This window comes from Globicephala melas, chromosome 14 (assembly GCF_963455315.2).
Source record: "Globicephala melas chromosome 14, mGloMel1.2, whole genome shotgun sequence".
NCBI lineage: Eukaryota > Metazoa > Chordata > Mammalia > Artiodactyla > Delphinidae > Globicephala > Globicephala melas.
Genome location: NC_083327.1, coordinates 30,980,268 through 31,002,171, shown reverse-complemented (window position 1 = coordinate 31,002,171; position 21,904 = coordinate 30,980,268). Strand labels below are relative to the sequence as shown.

At 34.5% G+C, this 21,904-nt stretch overlaps 1 protein-coding gene across 8 annotated transcripts in view; it reads left to right on the top strand.

Annotated features, from left to right (window-relative positions):
* The window catches only part of USP45 (ubiquitin specific peptidase 45), a 68,785-nt gene extending 47,403 nt beyond the window's left edge, over positions 1-21,382 (top strand). For 5 of the 8 annotated variants that reach the window (XM_060283897.2, XM_060283894.2, XM_060283895.1 and 2 more), the window contains exons 10-18: positions 2,027-2,108; positions 4,026-4,117; positions 5,995-6,051; positions 6,754-6,897; positions 8,204-8,876; positions 10,497-10,594; positions 13,900-13,986; positions 16,831-16,984; positions 17,573-21,382. In XM_060283897.2, the coding sequence (XP_060139880.1) occupies positions 2,027-2,108; positions 4,026-4,117; positions 5,995-6,051; positions 6,754-6,897; positions 8,204-8,876; positions 10,497-10,594; positions 13,900-13,986; positions 16,831-16,984; positions 17,573-17,703 (1,518 nt within the window). In that variant the 3' untranslated portion in view covers positions 17,704-21,382. Of the gene's footprint in view, positions 1-2,026; positions 2,109-4,025; positions 4,118-5,994; positions 6,052-6,753; positions 6,898-8,203; positions 8,877-10,496; positions 10,595-13,899; positions 13,987-16,830; positions 16,985-17,572 lie in introns of those variants that run through there. The other 3 variants (XM_060283899.2, XM_060283898.1, XM_060283900.1) reach the window with 3 other exon arrangements.
* Positions 21,383-21,904: the final 522 nt, after the last annotated feature.

Genomic DNA, 21,904 nt, shown 5'->3' with positions numbered 1-21,904 from the left:
TGTGACATGGTATGGATTGCTGTATGTTCACTTTTACACCCTACTTTGTATCTATGTAAGGTATACATTGCATTAACTTTCAAAACAACACTTGAAGAGAATAATGAGCAGTTCTAGGAAATAAAATGTGCTGATCATAGGCTAGTTAATAAACAAAACTCACTTTCATAATTATTGGGGGAGGGTGTTAAAAACTTACTGTAAAACATCACACATACAGAAGAATGTGTACCAATATACATATACTTTAAAGCATAATATTATTATAAATGTTATTAGTACTTCTCCCTACCACCACCCCCAGAGTTAAAAAAGAAAAAGAATGTTATTAGTACCATAAAAACTACCTCTTTTTTTCAAATACTTCTTCCTTATCAGAGGCAACCGCTATTTTGACTTTTACAGAAATAATTCCATTGCTTTTTCTTATAGTTTTTGAGAGCTACCTCTGTATGCTTAAATAATATATTGTTTAGTTTTATAAAACTGGGGGGGCTTCCCTGGTGGCGCAGTGGTTGAGAGTCTGCCTGCCAATGCAGGGGACATGGGTTCGTGCCCCGGTCTGGGAAGATCCCACGTGCCGCGGAGCGGCTGGGCCTGTGAGCCATGGTCGCTGAGCTGGCGCGTCCAGAGCCTGTGCTTTGCAACGGGAGAGGCCACAGCAGTGAGAGGCCCGCGTACCGCAAAATAAAAAAAGAGTCAGCTTTCGATTCATTTATTCTCTTCAATTTCTACTTTTATCTTCATTAACTCTTTCCTTATACTTTTGTTTGGTTTGATGTCCTTTTCTAAATTTATAAGTTGGCTGCTTAATTCATTTGTTTTTATTCTTTTCAACTGATTTAAATATATAAAGCTGTGAATTTTCTTCTGAACGGTGGGAAGTATCTTGGATTCTGATATGCAAAGTTTTATTATTCTCTGCGAAGTCTGCAGTTGGGTCTAATTTCTCTGACATAATAATTTTTTAACAGCAGATTTATGTATCATTTTCACACCAAGAAGTCCAGGTCTAACAGTGGTTTCACATATATGAAAACCTGTGATTAATACTTTACTTAAAAAATATATTTTGAAGAATAATTAATAAGCTTTCCCCTCACCCCACTGTTAAAATGTGAATTAAAGAAGATTAAATTCATCCACTAAGTAGGACCATAATTAGTGTAAAAGATGATAATTTATTAGCTTAAATGTCTTTATTTTTGGAATATATATAGTTTTATTCTGAGAGTTTTTTGTGAGGTTGGATCTTTCCTAAAACACATGCAAGAGATGTGGAACCATAAACCTTATCATTTACTAAGAGTTGCTAATGACTTTAACACATGATTGTTATTGACAACTAAATTCAAATAAAACAGTTAAGATTTGGGCTCTTGCTGTGGAGAATATTCTGGACTTTAGTCATCTATGTATATAAGTAAAATAATCTACATGGAGGTCATAGTGACCAGTTTAATAGCTTCTTATATATTTATATTAAGATTTTCTTCATAGGTAAGAAATTTCCTATGGTCTATTTGTTACTTTTTGTCCTAATTAAGGAGTAAATTATTTTAGGGACAGAGTGGGGGGAGAGGAAGAGAGGGGGCAGGAGACGGGGAGAGATAGGGGAGAGAAGGGAAAAGGAGAACTTACTCTAAACCTATAAGCAAAATGAAACCAGGCTGCTTGCTTTTTGTCGACTGAGGAGAATGCTTTAAACCCAAGAGAGAACCTAAACTTGGGAATCTTGACTTTTGTTTGGGGGAGGATTTGGCATTAGAGTGTTATTCATTAATGGAATTTTAGAACTAGAAGAAAGGACATATTTGATTTTTTAAAAAATTCAATCATTTTATTTTACTAGGGAACTGAGATCCACTGTACCTTGCTGTTTGAAAGTCCTCCTCTTATTACGAGGATGAGGCTCGAGTTGATTGGCACTAAAACCAGATTCTATTTACAGGAACACAAAATAATGCTTTGAAAGAATATATTCTAGTATAGATTCTTAATAAATTCTTATTACTTTGTTTTATAGCGAATACAAGCTGGCATTCTCAAAGCATTTAACAACCCAACTACTAAAACTGCTGATGATGAAACTAGAAAAAAAGTCAAAGGTATGTTGACTCTTTCACTATTAAAACTTTTTTCTAGAAGAAAATATTGTAAGTTTCTTTTTGGGGCAGGGAAAGGAACTGAGCATTATGTGAACTAATGGCCTTAAAAGGAGGGTGTACTTACTCCTGTGGCTGCAAGATAGTCTAATGAGTCATCGAAAGAAAATGTTAGAATCCATGTGAATTTAAAAAAATAAAAATAATATCAAATATACAGATTGACACTGATGCCCTTAAGTGAAGTATCTTATGGGAGACTTGAAAGGTTGTTGAAAGTAGCAACCTCGCTTAGAAGTTCACTTTTATCACATTGTATCATTTTGCAGTTGAAGTGTACTTAGATAGGTGGATTTTTGGATATTGTCTAGTCTTAACTAGACAAAATGCTTCAGTGCTCCAAAAATTCTCCAAAAATTGCTCCAAATGCAAGGAAACCATTATTTATGAGAGTACTATTAAATCAAGCATACATGTCTACTCCTAATGTTGAGTCTTCATCAGCCAAAATATGAGGCAGAAACAGTGATTAACTAATCAAAGATGATCATTTACAGTGATCAGTATTTAAGTGTGGACTTATATCCCATGTTACTAACGATTTACCTTGTCTGGAAAGTATATTCTGCCTTGAGATAGTAACTAGTGGTAATGTGTAGTCATCATTTATAGAAAATGTTTAAAAATATTATTTGTATTTTACTCTCTTTTTTAACATCTGGTTTTTTTTGGTAGCATTATGTGTACATACTAATTATGTATACATACTAATCTGTAATTTATAAACAAATATACATACATTATGATTGTATATGACAAACTTTATGTGCAGTTAAAGGTTCAAGATTTTGAAAAATACACTCTCAAGTATACTTGTTCTCTTGTTTTCAGATAGTGCCATCTAGTGCATGTTTAGAATAACTGCTCATTTATTCCTTCACTTCTTTCCAGTTTTGTAATCTTAACCTATTTTCAATCCCTTGTACAATTTTTGTTAATGAAACATCTTAGTTTAACATAACTTCTAAATAGTTATCATCATAATTAATAAATATTTATTGATATATCCAGATAAAAGTCTGCTCTGTCATTCAGTGCTTCAAGTAATGTTCTAAAATGATTTAAAACGTTTGCATGAAATTTGAAGGTAGAGATCAAAAAACGATAGAAGAAAAGTTTGAAAGAGGAGTGAATACGTTTTTTTAATATGTTTTTCCCCATGGTTTACTATGGAAAATTTCAAACTTCCATTAGAGAGACTAGTATAATGATGACCATGTACCTGTGTGCCCATCACCCCGCTTAAATTACATTCAATTCATGGTGTATTATGTTTCATCTGTTCTCCCCCAACTACATATTATTTTGAAGCAAATCATAAGTACAATTTTCTTTTATTTATAAATATTTCCCAAAGAGAATAATTTTAACATTTTTATGTAACAGGAGTTACATATATAACTGAGTTATTAATTGCCATGTTAGTTCTTTATCCTATGCAGTGTTTACTTGTCTTTTACTACTCTGTTGTTTCCATAGTTATGGTCCTGGCATTTGTAGTCCTAAATCATAATCTCTTTTCCCATCCCTCTATCTACCTCTAGGATAGGCACAGAGGCTTTAAAGGGTTTAGTTGGAGCAGTTGAGTGTGGTATGAATATGGTTAATACTCTATTTTACTTCTTAAGTTTAAGAACAGTTTGCTATTTCTTTGAGACTACAGTAGTTGATAGTCACATTTTCTCTGTGGAATTGTAAAGGAGAAAGACATTATAACATCATATAGTGAAATATATTATTAAATATGGTCCTGGATATCTGCCTTATTCAGATTTCTTTTGATTCAATGGAAAAAAAGCCTATTACATTGTTAGGTTAATGGTTGACATGTTTTTTGCATTAAAAGTATTATTTTTACAGCATATGGAAGAGAAGGTGTGAAAATGAACTTCATAGATCGTATCTTTATTGGTGAATTAACTAGCACAGTCATGTGTGAAGAATGTGCAAATGTAGGTACTTTGGAATTCACTTCAACATGGAATAGATTATGGTCACATTGTTTTTATTGTTTTCTTTCACATGTAATCATCAGCAGTCATTTTTATTTGTCACACATGACTACATAGTAGTTTTTAAAAGTATTTTAAAAATATATCCTTCACTCCTAGAAAATAAACATAATGTATAGTTTTTTTAAGTAAACATGTTATCTAATTTTTCCTCTTGACACACCTGTGAAGTTCATTTAGCCTATTTTAATATGCTCCAATGTGTTAGCTACTCATTTGGATTGAAAATGAAAGAGAAACTTCTGCGAAGAGAGTAACTATGTTAATATAATTATGTATTGCCCTAAATTGTAATCCCAATAGAAATAATTTAATGTCATAACACAATTTAGGCTGATCTACTTTTTTTTTTTTTTGCGGTACGCGGGCCTCTCACCGCTGTGGCCTGTCCCGTTGCGGAGCACAGGCTCCGGACGCGCAGGCTCAGCGGCCATGGCTCACGGGCCCAGCTGCTCCGCGGCATGTGGGATCTTCCCGAACAGGGGCACGAACCCGCGTCCCCTGCATCGGCAGGCGGACTCTCAACCACTGCGCCACCAGGGAAGCCCCTGGCTGATCTACTTTTAAAGTTTACATTTATTTGACTTGTTGGAGTTGTTTTTAAGCAGACTTGACTCATCTTTGAATTTAGTGATAATTTTCATTTTGAATGCCATCTGTACTTTAATAACTTCTTAAAGAATGTATAAATTTTTAGAGGTTTCCAGTTGCTTGGTAAGGAATATTTCTGAAAGCGTGTGACGTACGATAGGTTTCAACTTCTGTCAGATTTTAATCATAAAAGAGTCTTTATGTCCATCTTCCTGTCCCAGATTATGGAGTACATTTCCCCTCTAGTTTTATAAAGTCAGGATTATATATTATATCTCCTTCTAGCCTGTCATACTGAAGCACAGAATGTATCATCATGATATTACGGTTGACCCTTGAACAACATGGGTTTAAACTGCAAGGGCCCACTTATACGCAAATTTTTTTCAATAAATGCTATCAGTACTGCAGTACCACACAATGTGCATTTGGTTGAATCTGCAGATGCGGAACCCTGGATACTGAGCACCAACTGTAAAGTTATACTGTGATTTTTGACAGTTGGGTGGGATGGGGATCAGCATCCCTAAGCCCCGCCTTGTTCAATGGTCAAACCCCACTTAAATTTTTAGTATATTCAACGTAGAAGTTAATTTCTTTTTCACAAGCTAGAGAGTATCTTTTTTTTTTTTGGCTGTACACGGGTCTCTCAATGTTGTGGCCTCTCCCGTTGCGGAGCACAGGCTCCGGACGCGCAGGCTCCGCGGCCATGGCTCCCCGGACCGGGGCACGAACCCGTGTCCCCAGCATCGGCAGGCGGACTCTCAACCACTGCGCCACCAGGGAAGCCCAAGTATCTTTTAAAATAGAATTATCCTGAAGAATCTACAAAACACAGTCAAGCTCTCTGGCTTTTTTCATGGCTTTTTCTTAACATTTCATATTTTATTTATGTTATGGCCATAATTTCACCAAAAATATGTTTATATCTTCAGTTAATCACTTTTATTAAACACAGTTTATTTTAGTTACTTTATGTATTACAGGTTAGTCATATTAACAGTATTATAAAATTCAGTTGGGTTGCATTTATTGACGTTTTGGGATATCTTGTTTTGATTAACAATATGTGTTGCTATACCCAATTAAATTACTGTTGGTTCCAGGAACGTTTTTTAACTTAAGATTTTAGTTGCCTGGGAAGTTTGATTTCTTTAAGACTTTACAAAACTACATTGTCTATGTTAGAATTCTAACTGAAGTTCTCAATATGTTTTCTTTTTAAGATCTCCACAGTAAAAGATCCTTTTATTGATATTTCACTTCCTATAATAGAAGAAAGGGTAAGGAGAAAAAAACTTAAGTCTTTTTGTGAAGGGCATTTATAAATTCATATATTTAGGCATTTGTTGAGTATATTATTAGACATCTGAGCGTCATTACTTTTTATATACAGTAATTGAGTTTGTACAGTGTATGTGACATTGGAGTTTGTATATGTATGTGTAAAGTATGATATAGTTCTTCTTTTATATATATATAAATTTATTTATTTTTGGCTGTGTTGGGTCTTCGTTGCTGTGCGCAGGCTTTCTCTAGTTGCGGCAAGCGGGGCTACTTTTCATTGCAGTGCGCAGGCTTCTCATTGCGGTGGCTTCTCTTGTGGCAGAGCACGGGCTCTAGGTGTGCGGGCTTCAGTAGTTGTGGCACACGAGCTCAGTAGTTGTGGCTCGCGGGCTCTAGAGCACAGGCTCAGTAGTTGTGGCGCACGGGCTTAGTTGCTCCGCGGCATGTGGGATCTTCCTGGATCGGAGCTCGAACCCGTGTCCCCTGCATTGGTAGGCGGATTCTCAACCACTGTGCCACCAGGGAAGCCCCTATGATATAGTTCTTATTCTCAAGGAATTTAAACCTTTATGCTTCATATTTTGAGAATTAATGTTTAGGAAATTACATTTCAGATGAATTAGAAATTTTAAAAAGTAGATGATATCCAGAATTTATTTCCTAAAGAAGTTTTGTGTTATATATATGGTATCTAATAGGTTTCAAAACCTGTACTTTTGGGAAGAATGAGTAAATATAGAAGTTTACAGGACACAGATAATGGTGAATACAGTGGCACTGTTACTATAGAAAATACTCATCAACCTAGAGCCACCAAGAAGCATTCTTCATCTAAAGATAAGGTAAGATTATATGCATTTGTGAGACATCTGTTTTTTAAAACTTTTTATTAAAAAAAATTTCAAAAGTACACAAAAGTAAGGAAGTATGATGAACTCCCATGTACCCATTTCTCAGCGTCATAGTCATCATCTCACAGCTAACCATGTTTTATCTGTATCTATCCCACATTTTCCTCCTCACCATCCTAGATTATTTTGAAATAAATCCCCAATACATCATATACTTAAATGTATATCTCTAAAAGATGCTTTTTAAAGACATAACTATTGTATCATTACTGTACCTAAAATATTTAAAACTTGTTAATAGCATAAATATCTAGTCATAATTAAAATTTCTGCAGTTGTCTCATAAAATACTTGTTTTTGCTTTTGAAAGCATATTTGAATTTAGGATCTAAAAAAGATCTATAGATTTGCCATGTCTTTTAAATGTCTTTTAATCCACAGATTCCACCTTTTTTTTTCTTTGCAATTTATTTGTTGAAGTGATCATATCATTTTTTTCAGCAGTCTCTCACATTCCCACATCAATAGTGTTTCATTTTGCATGTTATAGTAATTCAGTTTGTATGTTGTGGTAATTCATTTTGCATGCAGTAATTCATCTGCATGTTGTTAAGAGGTGCCTCTGTTCCTTTTGTTTCCTCTCTAAGGCAGTTAGGGACTTATTAGGTTTAAGTTTGATTATTTATTTAATTTTTGGCAAGAAAACTTTTAAGTGGTGGTGTATATTTCCATCATGAGGTGCACATCATGTTTGATGTTTCTCTTTCTGTAATGTTATCAGTCATTGATGACCATTGTCTAGACCCATTATTTCTCTAGGGACATACCTGGTTGATGAATTATGCCGTATACATTTAAAGACATCAATCTGAATTTGCACCTCATTAAAAAAAAACTTTTTTACATGATATGATTTGTACTAACTTGGCAAATTGATGTATTACCAGATTTAACTTACTCTGTTAGAAGGTCCTTTAAGGGGCAAGACAACAGAGATTATGCAAAGGTTTACACTTGAAAAGCCTCCTTCATAGCACTGTTCTACAAAAGTCCTGTTCCCTCTCCATGAATAGGTAACCATTATTGTCGGTTTCTTGTGTAAAAGTTTATTTTCAAATTAGAGCTCTTTGTTAGCATATCTTCTATTGATTGTACTTTGGGTAGATTTAGGAAATGGATTTCAAAGGTACTAGAAATAGTATTTTAGAAATTGTCGAATGTTTAAATAAGACTTACTGGCATTTATTTTCAGTAAGGTCACAAGATTCTTTTCTCTGAAAACACTATCAACTTACAGAATCAACTAATTCATGGCAGAAAATGTACAAGAAAATTGTCACCTGGAGAAGATAAAGCTGTTGTCATATACCAGAAAAATGAAAACCTTGAAATGAATAGAGACTCCTCATCGTCTGCAAGCATCGTGAACACTGAGTCGACTCTGACTGAAAGCCCTACCGACGGCAGTGAAAAAGAAGCCAGCCTTTCTGAAAGTAGTGTTGGTGCCGACAGTGAGGCTTCAGAGTCTGAAAGTGCTCCTAAGCAGACTTTGTTGTTGAGATCCAGCAGTGGGTACTTTGTGCACACGAATGGACACCTTCGCCATCCGTCAGAGAGTGAACCACTCACCAAGGAGGGTGACGGTGGTGATGAGGGAGTGGCTGGAGCTATTTCTGAACTTCACCTGAGCAGCACTGTAACTGGAGATAGGGATTTTGACAGAGAAAATCAGCCACTAAACGTTTCAAATAATTTGTGTTTTTCAGAGGGCAAGCATATGGTGTCTTACAGCCCCCAAAATGCTTTTCAGACCCTTTCTCAGAGCTATATAACCACTTCTAAAGAATGTTCAATTCAGTCCTGTCTCTATCAGTTTACATCTATGGAATTACTAATGGGGAACAACAAGCTTCTGTGTGAGAACTGTACTGAAAAGAAACAGAAGTACCCAAAGGAAACCAGTTCTGCAGGTAAATATTTAGCTTAATTTTTTAAAAGTATTCATGGATTATCTGATAAACAGTGATAGTGGGTTATAGATCCCACAAAGAGGAGCCTAAGAACCTGGTCTGCGTACTTTAGCTGCGTGGAGGCAGGGGTTGTCTTATCATATTTGTACCTCAACACTGAAGACACTGACTGGGCAGAGTAACTTTTCAGTAGATTTTTGTTGAAATACATTGAAGGACAGGAAGTATCCATCTCTGCCTCGAAAATGCACACCCACATAATCTTATTTCAGGGAACTAGCTATCTGAAATCTTTCCAGAAAAAATTTCTGTAAAACTTAAAATTACAACACTAGTGAGATTAATGTTCTTCATAAATCCCATCAATCTAGTATAAAGTCATATCATAAGATAGAAATTTGAAGATTTTAAGTAACTGTATGTTATAAAGCTAGCAATATAATAACTGTGTTTTGTTGACCAGAGAAAAGTAGAAAAGGGGGATTTGTCAAGTAAGAAATTTCTGGTGTACCTCTAGCCTTGATTAAATGGAGAGAACACTCTGATTACTTAGTGACTAGTTGTTTCAAAATGCAGGTTTTATTATTTAGGTATGATGAGTCTAACAGATAAGGAGACGATTGCCACTGAAAAGATAGTTTATTACTTATAGTTCCCAAGAGGAGGGGGCATGCTAAGCCACGCCACACAGGGCCACAAGGGGAAGCACCAGGGTTGGTCAGGAGACAGAGGGAGCAAGGGGGAAAATGCAGGCAGGAGCCTTTATTGTGGTTTCTAAGGGAAGGAATGGATGCGGCAGGATAGGCTTAGGATTAACTAGTTTTGAAAATTTCAGTGGACTTTGCAGTATAGGGGCTGTCCCTAGCTGTCTGGTACCTGGCTCTGGTGTGATTAGGGCAGGTGAATAGTGGCCTAGAGTTATTAGAGCTCAATAAAGGAGGTGGTTGGGATATGGGTTTTGGATTGGTTGTTTTGCATATGAAAGGCACACTTAAGTTGTTTAGTATCTAGGAATTAGCTAAATCTGGTAAAGGCCCTTTCCAGTGTCAGCAAGGCTCCAGATGTCAAAGCATCAGAATAAAGACATGATTAATACATTAGTAATTAAAGAAATGTCTATATGGGAGAGGAAGAAATGCCAGCTTACATTAATCCAAGTTAAATATGCAATTAGCCATATTCAAATCCTATCACAAGTCTTTTCTAACAACCTCTTATTGAAATGACCCATCATTCCCATGATACATGATCCCTTTTCACTGCAATGAGTAATGACCCAGTTTTTTCAACTACAGGTGTGTTTCTGTTGTTCTTTGACTGGCGGGCATTGACATAAGTCACTACTGGTCTATTTGCTTTCCAGTTTCCAAAGTTATATTGCAAGTGTCACCTCCCCTATTCTTTCTCCTTATAAGTATGTGCCTTAAAAAATACTCCCTTTCATATTAGTGGAGTTTTGGGAACGAGTAGAGGCTCCCTGTAATCAGAGGTCTAATTTCTTTTTTAACATTTTTGAAAATGTAGTATGATGCTTCTATTTAAATGTTTACTGTATTATAGGGTAGATAATGTATAAGATGGTAATTTACAAGGAACTTTGTTATCTTGTATTTTATGCAGAAAAGAAAGCAGGAGGGGTTTATACTAATGCCAGGAAGCAATTGCTCATTTCTGCTGTTCCAGCTATCCTAATTCTCCATCTTAAAAGATTTCATCAGGTAAATTCCCTTTAGTAACACTCTACAAATTTTCATCATATGTTTTGCAGAGCCCTAAGTCTTGTTAATTACTGTCAAGGATTAGACAGTAATTTATTGAATTTAAAAATTTGTCATATGAGGGACTTCCTGGTGGTCCAGTGGTTAAGACTCCGTGCTCCCAAGGCAGGGGGCCTGGGTTCCATCCCCGGTCAGGGAACTAAGAGCCCACATACCGCGACTAAAGATTGTACATGCCGCCGCAACAAAGACTTGGTGCAGCCAAATAAATAAATATTTAAAAAAAAATTTGTCATATAAGATTTATTGCTTTTTCATCCATAATAGCTTACAAGACTTTTCTAAATAAGATTGTTTAATTCACAATATTTGAAGATTTAGGTGGTCAGAACCTCAGTGGCATGCGTGCATGTGCACGCACGTGTGTGTGTGAATGGAAAATAAGATTTATTAAGAACCCTTAGAAGCAGAGAAATAACAAGGTGCACATAACTTTCTGAACTTTCATTCCAATGAAAGTTGTACGTGGGCTGGGTGTGGTTGGCTGGGACCAATTGCAAAAAGGGCTGCAAGGCAGGCCTCACTCTTGTAGGACTAATGGGAGAGAACCTAAATATAATGTATCAAGTTTTTATCTAATTGTTTATAGTTTTAATTCAATGCCTTGTCTCTCTCTCTGTTTTTTTGTGTTTTTTTTTTTTGCATTTGATAAAGCGATTTTAAAGTTTCTCTGGAAGAAACTTTAATAATTAAAACAGTATGGTCAGAATTGTCAATAAATAAAATTTGAGTATAATTTAAAGCTCTTTTGTTATGATACAGGATGAATCTCAAATCAGTTGGGGAAGAGGCTAGATTACTCAGTAAAGGACTTAGGAAAGATGGGTGTTTGAAGAAATAAAAAGTTAGAGCTTCCTTCCAGACCATATATATCAATACTATTTTCAGATAAATGTTTTTTAATTGTATGAAACAAATTATCAAAAGACTAGAAGAAAACTTGATGAAAATTATTAACCTGACCTCTGTGTGAAAGATTTTCTAAGTATAAAACCCTTGAAAGAAATCTCAAGGGAAGAGATTGAAAGCTTTGAGTATATATTTGCAACATTTCAGGTGGGCCACAGATGGGCAGGAAGAGATTTTTCTCTATACCCCCATCCCTATCCATGGAAATTCGATTAAGTTCTTGATTTTTCTATAGCCAACATTACGGAAACCGAGTGGAAATGAAATGGCCATGGAGAGCAGAAGCAGATGTATTGAGTCTCATTACATCAGAATGTGAAATAGAAGGTGTATATCTGCAGTGACTCTGTGTGAATGAGATAGGGTCATGCCAGATCTGAGAATGATGTAGCAGTTATTTTATATTTGGTACTTGCATCCCTTTTAGGAACAACTTACAGAAAGAATTCATGCCCTTAAATGGAGATTTTTATAGATATCTCGGTCCCTTCTTGTTCTCAGGCTAAATGTAATGTCTGCAAAGCCACGTTCTAATTCTCTGGGACTGTGAATTTTACGGATCAGATTCTCTAAGCAATGTCTTTGCTTCTAGTTTTTCAGTGTCCCTGAAAACCTGTTTCCCTGTAGTAACTTTAGAGTTGTATATCAGAAACATCCACAACACTGAAAGGCAAATCTCAACAAGATAGAGCTCTTTGTCATAAATATGGCAAATGATTAATATTGTAAGTATGTAAAGAGCTCTTAAAGATCAATAAGAAAAATATCAAGACTCTAATAGTAAAATGGTAAAGAACATGAATTGACAGTTCATAGAAGAAGTAAAAATTCCAAGAAAGTATGAAAGGTCCACTCTTTCCAGCAAAACAAATGCAAAATAAAATGGCAGTGAGATTCCTTTTTCAGCCTGTCCAAATTGGCAAAGATTATAATAGTGTTGATAGAAGTCTCTTCTAATAAGGGGTAATTTCTCAATAGCAAAGTACCGTCTGGGGAGGACACATTAGCCTGAAATCATCTCAGACAATGCTGGTACCAGCTGCTTATAGAGGTCACCTGATGAGAAGAAAGGAGGCAAACAAATTAAATACATATTAAATAATTATTCCAGACATATGACTTCATAATTTCATGTCTGATATCATGTTAAGACTTCTAAAGATTACTTGAAAATACAAATCACTATGTGGCTATATTTTGGTCAAAAAATAAGTTTTGTTTTTTTTCTTTAAAGGTAAGAAATAGGCAACAGAACTGTAGTAAAAGTTATGTGATTAGTATGCAAATAAAATGACTAGTCGTTGAAGTAAGTCATGAAAGCTTTGCATAAAAGGTTGTATTGTTAATTTTGTCTACCCAAACAACTCAGATTTAAGTATCTTTTTATTCCAAGAGAGTCAGTTTCTATTTGTGGGTTTCTTATCCAATATCTTCGGTGGTCTATCAGCAAATTTTTATCATTACTTAAATGCAAAGTGTACATTTTTCAAGGCCTGCCTTTGGAAACTAAAAGTAGGAAAGAAATAGAGCTTGCTTAACAACATGAATATTCATTTTGATTTATATAATATGTAATGTTTACTTTTACTGTTAAAATGATTTGAGTGTTCAGATTTTTCTCTTTTTAATGAATGAATGTCACTGAATTTTAGAACTGAAGGGACCTAATATAATCCATTTATACCCGTTTTCTGCCTTGATCTAGATGAGGTTGTCTAGAGTCAAGACAACGGTTAACCAGTCGTTGAGTTAGGCCTAGAACACCAGACTCCTGACTCTTCAGTTGAGTACATTTTTATGATAGCATATGTATCAGTAGCTGAGCTTTTATCACATTGAATTTATTTTCCCGTAAGTGTTGAAAGGCACAGTGAAAGCGATTATTTTCATATTGTTTGTGGTAAAAATACCCATGTAAATGAATGATCTTTGCAATAACAGTTTATGAAACCTAATTGAGAACTTAGTCATATATCAGTTTTGGACTGTTCATTAGTCATAGTTTTATATCTATGAAAAAAGGTCAAGGATTCATTCCTCTTTTTTTTTTTTTCTTTGCCGTACGCGGGCCTCTCACCGTTGTGGCCTCTCCTGCTGCGGAGCACAGGCTCCGGACGCGCAGGCCCAGCGGCCATGGCTCACGGGCCCAGCCGCTCCGCGGCATGTGGGATTCGCCCGGACCGGGGCACAAACCCGCGTCCCCTACATCGGCAGGCGGACTCTCAACCACTGCGCCACCAGGGAAGCCCTAGGATTCCTCTTTTGGTTTTAATTAACAAACGCAATGATCTAGATTAAGTTTGTTACATTAAGAAAATTTGTTGTTTTTTTTTGAGGCTGGCCTGAGTCTTCGCAAAGTAAACAGACATGTAGATTTCCCACTGACGCTTGACTTAGCACCATTCTGTTCTGCTACTTGTAAGGTATAGTATATTATTAAGATATTTAATTGTCATGCAAATAATATGCTTCAAAATATCCTATGTATTGTTTATTAGGCCATGTCTTCCTCTCTCCCTCCCACCTTCTCTCTCTCTCCCCCTCCTTCCCTCCCTTTCTTCCTTCCATCCAACATTTAACACACTATCACTTTTGTCTTTTGGGAGATAGAATAAGTTGAAAAGATGCATAAAGCACAAGTGAGGCACGATGTTCATGAAGATCAGAGCTGCTTGTAAATGCTACTAGAATCAGATAGCTGCTGAGAGAAGTAAGCAGATTTTGTGCCCTCTCCTGTTCCTTGTGAATGTTGTGCTTAATTGACAGTAGTTTTAGCAGTTGAAGAGTTCTTTATCTTTTGTAAATCGATATACTAGTGCACTGTTTTTCATGCCATTTCATGTACACTACTGAGAATAGTGTACTTGTGAACTGAGTATGATACTTTACAATTACTAATACTTTAATACTTAGATATAGAAGGCAAATTGGTTTATAATTGCTCGTACTTGTATGTAAGAACTCTGTAGGTGAAATTGATGACTTTGCTTTCCGTGAGGGAACTACACAGTTCTAGGGTAACTAACATGTTGTCCGGCTCACAATTACTGGTTAGCAGTCTAGGATTTGTGGTACATAAACTTACTGAACTTAATACTTTCAATACATTGATCAATCAAAGCGAAATATCTTAAATGCAATTTTTCAGTGAATCCAATTCATCTGCTATGGAATACTAGCACTATCTGTCAATTATTCACATTCAGTATTCACAGAATTTGATAGTATGGTAAACAAAATATCTAGCAAGCTCTGTATTAAACTTACAAAAACATATTTTTTAGAAGTACCTATTATGGAGAATTTCCAACGTACATCAAAGTAGACAGAACAGTACAATGAACCTCAAGCACACATCACACAAACCTTAGATATATGGCCAGTCCTGCCCCATGCACATGCTCATCTACTTCCTCCTCTTATATTATTATTTTTTCTCTTATGTTATTTTGAAGCAGGTATCAGACATCATTTCATTCATAAATCTTTTCCTATACGTGTCTCTAAAAGATAAGAATCACCCCCACCTTTTTAAATGTAACCACAATACCACTTTCACACTAAAAAAATTAACAATTTTTTTCATATCATCTAGTGTATATATTTCCAGTTGTCTAATAAATGAAATTTTCAAAATGAATTAGTATCAAAGTAAGGACTACACATCATGATTGAAAAATATCTTTTAGTCCCTTTTAATATACAGTGTCCCTTTCCCATCTCTGCCTCTTGCAATTTATTTGTTGAAGAAACTGGATCATTTTTCTGGTAGTTTCCTATAGTTTAGATTTTGATGATTATTCCTCTATCCTCTTTATTTCCTACAGATAGGTAGTTGGATCAAGAGAGGCTTGAACAGATGCAGGTTTGATATTCCTCCCACTCCCGGTAAGGCTATTTCATAGGGAGTGTTCTGTTCTTTCATCAGGTGGCACATAAATGCCAGTTACCTTTCTGTGATATTAGCAACCAGCGTTGCTCAATGAGTTGATTAAGAATTACAGAATGGTAATCCTGTTATTCTTTCTTCATTTATTTGCTAGAATACTTCTCTATAAAGAGAAATTCCTTTCATCTATTTAGTTATCTTATGGTATAGTTCTTATAGAAAAGACAGGGTAAATGCTCAGTTCTCTCCCCGTCCCCCTTTTAAACCAGTTTTCAGAATAATGAATTAATTCACTGTCATCCTCAAACTGTGATCAGTTAATTTATCATTATGAATTCATGGATTTAAACACATTAATAATATTTCAATTTACTGCACTTTTCTTTTAATTCGTGGTCTAATACATTAGTCTAATGGGTCTGTTGTTGGCTACTGAGAGCCACTTCAAGTTGGCTCCTGGGTTCTTTTGACATGACCCTTGTGGTTGCTCTCTGAGTGATTTTGCCACCAACTGGATATTCATTTGCTTAATTTTTAAATTTTCATTTTTAGGGATTGCTACTTAAATTTAAAAATTTTGTTTAATAATTACATAAAATATTTACGTAGTTCCAAAGTCAAATGTATAAAACAAGATAAATTCAAACAAGTGTAGTTTTTCTCCATGTCTGTTCTACTTGTTTCTTTCCTCCCTTTATAGATAACCATTTTTTCAAATTATTGTTTGTTCATCTATTATATTTTTAAATGTAAACAAATAGGCATATATATCTGCATCTCACCTCTTTAATAATAATAGCTTACAATATGTATCCTTCTTTCTACCTTATTCTTAACATTGTATCCTGGAGATTATTTCATAGCAATATTTAGAGATAGTCTGCCCTCCATTTTTCAAATAGCATAGTACTCTATTGTATGGATGCATTATAGTTTATTCAGCCAGCCCTCAATTTATGGACATTTGAGTCTACTCCAGTTTTTTGATATTACAGATAATCCTGCAATCACTAGTATGGTACATGTCTTTTTACATATTGCTCATGTTCCTGTGAGATAGAATCCTAGAAAAAGGATCGATAAATCCAAGAGTAATACCTGTGTAACTTAGCTAGATAACGTGAAATATCCCTGAATAGGGGTGTACCCCTTTGCATTCCCATATGACAGCATTCTTTTCCCTACAGCCCAGCCAATAGAGAATGTTGTCAAGCTTTTTCATTTTGCTGGTCTAATACAGGTGGGAACGTATGCCAGTGTAGTTTTAATATGCATTGCTCTTATTTTAAGTAGGACTTGCATTTGGCTTAATTTTCCTTATAATAAGAGTTCACTAAATATTACTAATTAATTTGAGGTTTTTTTCTTTGTCTAAAAGAATGTAAGTGTGGGAGATAAAGTTCTCTATGGTCTCTATGGCGTAGTGGAACATAGTGGCTCAATGAGAGGAGGCCACTACACCGCTTACGTGAAAGTGAGAACACCCTCCAGGAAATTACTGGAACATATCACTGGAAAGAAAAATGTACCTGGTATGCCATCCTAAATTTATTTTATTCTTAAAAACAAATGAATTCATTCTTCCTTTTCTGGAAGAGGTAAGTTCTTTCATGGATACTTCAAGTGGATTCACTTTAAGTGAGGAAAACCTTTAAGAGTACCTAGATAATCTTAAATATCATAAAACTGTACCCTTCAGGTCATGTGAAGTGACACCCAGTTTTTCAAGGTGTTAAGTCATTGTGTATTGCAGTGGAATAGCATTTTATTTAACAATACCAATAGTTTTTAAAGACATACCAGGTCCTCAGACTAGAGTTGGAGTTGAAAATTTGCTTCAGCAAACTAACTGTGTATTTTCTTCCTTCTCTTTTAGTGCAGATGCCCTTTTCCTTGAATAAATAAATATTCATAAGACTATCTAATATTTCACTAGATATTTAAAGTAAATGATACTAATATTAACGCTTTGAAAGAGTTCATTTTGAAAGATGTTTAGCCGAAGAAGAAACAGCCTTATGCAATAAAGTCTAGCATTAGAGTTTGTGATAAATGTGTTGTCTTTAATGTAAAGTCAGAACATACTTATTGTAAAATTATATTTCTTTTTGTTTTGTTAGGTTTGAAAGAACCTGATAGTGAATCAGCAGGCCAGTGGGTCCACGTTAGTGACACTTACGTGCAGGTGGTTCCAGAATCGAGAGCACTTAGCGCACAAGCGTACCTTCTTTTTTATGAAAGAATATTATAATTATTTGTTAATTGTTAATGGTAATGATTATTTAGATCACTTTTATTTAAATGCTGCAGCGACAACCATTATATGCAATGTGTCTTTGTAGTCTTTTCTGTAGGAATGGCATGTCCCTCAAATGCTCCCGGACATGTTTACCATTTTGGTGAATCCTTTTAAAGTAAATTAAATTTACTAAAGCTTTCAAAATTATATTCTTAAAATAAATGTAAGCACATGTTTTTAAAAACATATTTGTCCTGGCAAAAAAAAAACACAGAATTTACAGTAGTAGAGGAAACTCCTTTATAATGTGGCTTATTACTACAAGCATTCAGAAATGATGCTGGCTAAGTCAAATCATTCCTTTAAAACAGTGTTTCCCAAATGTGAGTCAATACCACCTTTCTGTTTTCATATATATATATATATATATATATCTCCTATGCCATTGTTTACTTATTATTTTTAAGCTTTTTAAGGCTTTTTAAGCCTATTTTTAGCCTTTTTAAGCCATAGTCTTATTTTGAGCATATTCTACATTTTATGTGCTAGTTACATTTTTTTCTAATAAACATTAAAATAAATATATAACTAAAGAAAAATTGCTCATTCATGTAGCACTTCACTAAAAATCATCTCAGGGCTATCCAGTGGTATATTACACTGCTGTGTGGGACACATTGCTATAACATATACTTACACAATTGGCATAGTGACCTTGTCATATTTTGTATGATTCAACCATATAAAAAGGTACCACTGTAGCTTCAGTAATATGGATTTACAAATAATATACTGGTTAGCTTATTGCTTTGAGGTTTTGAGAACTGGAAAAATACTGAAATATTTTATCAACATATTATTTGCAGCCTATTCATGATGGAGTTGAGAATAATTTGCAAGTGATTAGCCAGTCAAAATATATTTATAGATAATTGTTACATGCAGAATTGGTAAATAGAAGTTGTTAATCCATATGGGACCATAGGATACCTTTGAAATGTAAATTACCAAATCATATTTGTAAATGATAGAGAATTATATTCTTATTATGCTTAATAGGAAAATGTAATACATTTTCTAGTTCTGTAGATCAGTAAATATTAATCATAGTTTTGGGGTTTTGAGATCACCTTTTATCTTCAGCAAGCATCATCAGTAAGTTCAAATAGGTTTAGTTTTTATTTTAATGGAGCATAAAGTTGGCATTTTGGATTTTCTTTTAAAATAATTAATAGCAAACATATGGTAGTTTTTCCCCCCTAGAAAACAAATTATTAAGCTGTCAAAACTTGGCATGAAAATGTTACCATTACTTAGGCTTAAATTTTTAAAAAATGACTACTTTGGTGTTACATTATTAAATCAAAACACATAACTGCATGCTTCAAGCATCCTAATCATTAGGGCTAACGAATGATAGTACAGGCAGATGCTGGGTAAGTGCCTGGTCCTAGTTCATTGTCCTCTTGTTAAGGAAGGATAAGAATAATGGCTGTAGTTAATGTGTGGAAATATTTCATGAAGACTCTCACCCTTCTTAATATTTAAGTATATGTAATATTATCAAGGTTACCAGTGCCGCCTTTTGATATATGGATGAATGGAATTGTGATTAGTGTTAAAGATGGTAATAATATACGAAATTCAGAGCTTAAAAATGTCATTGCATAAATTGTATTTTCAAGCTGTTGAAATTTCAATAATAGTGGTTTTCTTGATTTTTAACAGTGAAATGATGGAGAAATGTATCTTTATAAGTTAAGCTGTAAACTCAGGTTGTGTCATGTAAAAGGTAAACAGTGTTTAAAGTGTTTTCTGTTTAATTGTAATGCGTTAACATTGAAGACTTCAGTACCAGAGCCGTGAAATTTTTTGAAAACTATTAGTTAATCCTCTTTATTCAAGTCAACCGTCTTGGTAATGACAATTACCATCCCCTCCCCCAAATGTAAATATTAAATTGTCTCATTTTTCTCCTAGAAAAGATACCATTAAGAGGCATGCACTTTTCATTGGATGGTCACCTGCTTCTTATTTCATTGATAGATGGATAGATGAAAGAGAGAGAGAAAGAAAGAAAGAGGGAAAGGAAGAAGGAGGGAAAGGAAGCAAGAAAGGAGGGAAAGAAACAAGACCATTCTTTTCTGTTGCCTCTTGGCTTATCCCTTACAGAGTTAAGTAGAGATGGTAAGTGATAAGTGAGGGCAAGAATCAAGGAAAGTGCCTAGTTCCTCTTTTCATTGGATGCCAGGAAATGAACTAGTGCTAAATTTATCAAATTAGGAGTTCTTTTAAGCTTTATTCTGAATACCAGTTAAGACTGATTTTTCATTAAGTGAGTGATACATTGTAGCTTCAGAACATTACCTCAGTACTCAAATACCACAGTAGTTTTTATGCTTAACTTCACATTTATTCATTAAGTATATATTTATTGAACATCTACTAAGGGTCAGGCCCTGGGCTGACACTGTTTTAACATGTTTTAAAATGAAGAGGCCTATGTAAGTTTTAGACATTATTCTAGAAGTAATAAGATACTTTTATTTTCATTTCCACAGTGTTAAATGAGTTAATTCTGAAATCTGTTTTTTTATGGCCTAAAGTTTATGAATGCTTTGCTTGTCCAGGTCTGCTGGTAATGGAATGAATTTGATTTTGAGATCTAAGACTTTCCTAAAGATAGCTTTTGTAATAGAGAGAGTATGTTAAGTTACACATGGATCTACATTTAAATTTTTGTTTCTGTTTTGAATATTTCCAAAGCATATTTGCAGGGGTACTGAACTGTGAGCTACTTCAGTAACAGTGGCTTCCAGATGACCTCAGGAAACAGTACAAATCAGTGAGAATGTTTCCAGATCCTCAAAAACACTACTCTAGTGTTTGGCGAAATGAATTTAAGAAGTAAAACAGGAGTTTAACTAGCTTTATTTAGAAACTGGTTTATATCTAACCTCGGGTTCCCCTAGTTTTTCCATGTTTAAAATGATACATTTTTGACTATATGCCAATTACGTGAATATTTTTGACATAACCAAATGTATGTTTATATTTAAGATTTTGTCATTTAATGTTTTTAAAACTGATGTGAAGGCCACCTTTTTGAGTGGCCAGGGAGAGTGGTGTCAGTTCTAAGAGCAGTTGATACCTGTTTTCTTATTGTAAATGTGCCAACAGAACTATTTTACTATGACACGTATTTAAGAGCTCTTAGTTCGCATGTTTGACTTTAGTCAATGATCTTATATGATATCTGAATAAAATTTCCTGAGGATTAAGCTGTGAAATATATCACCTTCATCTAATTTTTGAGGTATAAAATAGTATCTTGCCTACTTTTATTAAATTCATACTCATAATTTGTCTGCGTGCTACCTGAAAAAATAAGCCTAAACCAGATATGTTATGTGCAATAAAAGTGATTCTTTATATATTATCTGCTGCATTAAGAAAGACTATTTTTAGATATTTAAAATGTTCTGGTTCATGTAGAAATCCATCAATTCAAATCTATTTAAAAGATAGATGACTATATTTTTAAATTTTGAGTAATAATTGATTATATATCATTCCTACCATTTTATCTTTTTTTTGCAGTGTTTTTGGAAAATAGCTATGTAACTTATGGAGCATTATTTTGACGTTACTGTATAAACATGCATAAAATATTAAATTCATATTTACTTTATGTTTCAAGATTGGTCCTGGAGTTTTTTTCAATGCACATTATTGACAATATTTTGTGTACAAACACTGTATTTGCTTACTTAGTTATATTCAAAATATCCTTCCTATTTCAGAAGTTTATCATTTCCAAATAAAATATCTCGTGGGCCTCTTTCATTCAGATTTCAGTGTCTGCCAAGGGTGAGTCTTCATCCTTTCAGATGTTTCTTTGAGTTTTTTAGGCAGGATAATTCATTAGGAAACATTTTGTCTACCTTTTTGTATTTAACCTTTTTTAGGTCATGAAGCTCTTTGAGATTATAATGAATATTATAGACCATCTTTCATATTTATTGAATATCTGCTGTGTGGTAGGCATTGGGGATACAGCATTGACCATGGGAGATAGAAATCTCTCCAAGAAGTGAGGAAATAGACATTCTAAGAAGTGAAGATTAAAGAAAAGATATTTCAAATGGTAAATGATATGGAGAAAGATCAAGCAACATCACCCACAGAGCCATATGGGAATTAAGGTCCATGG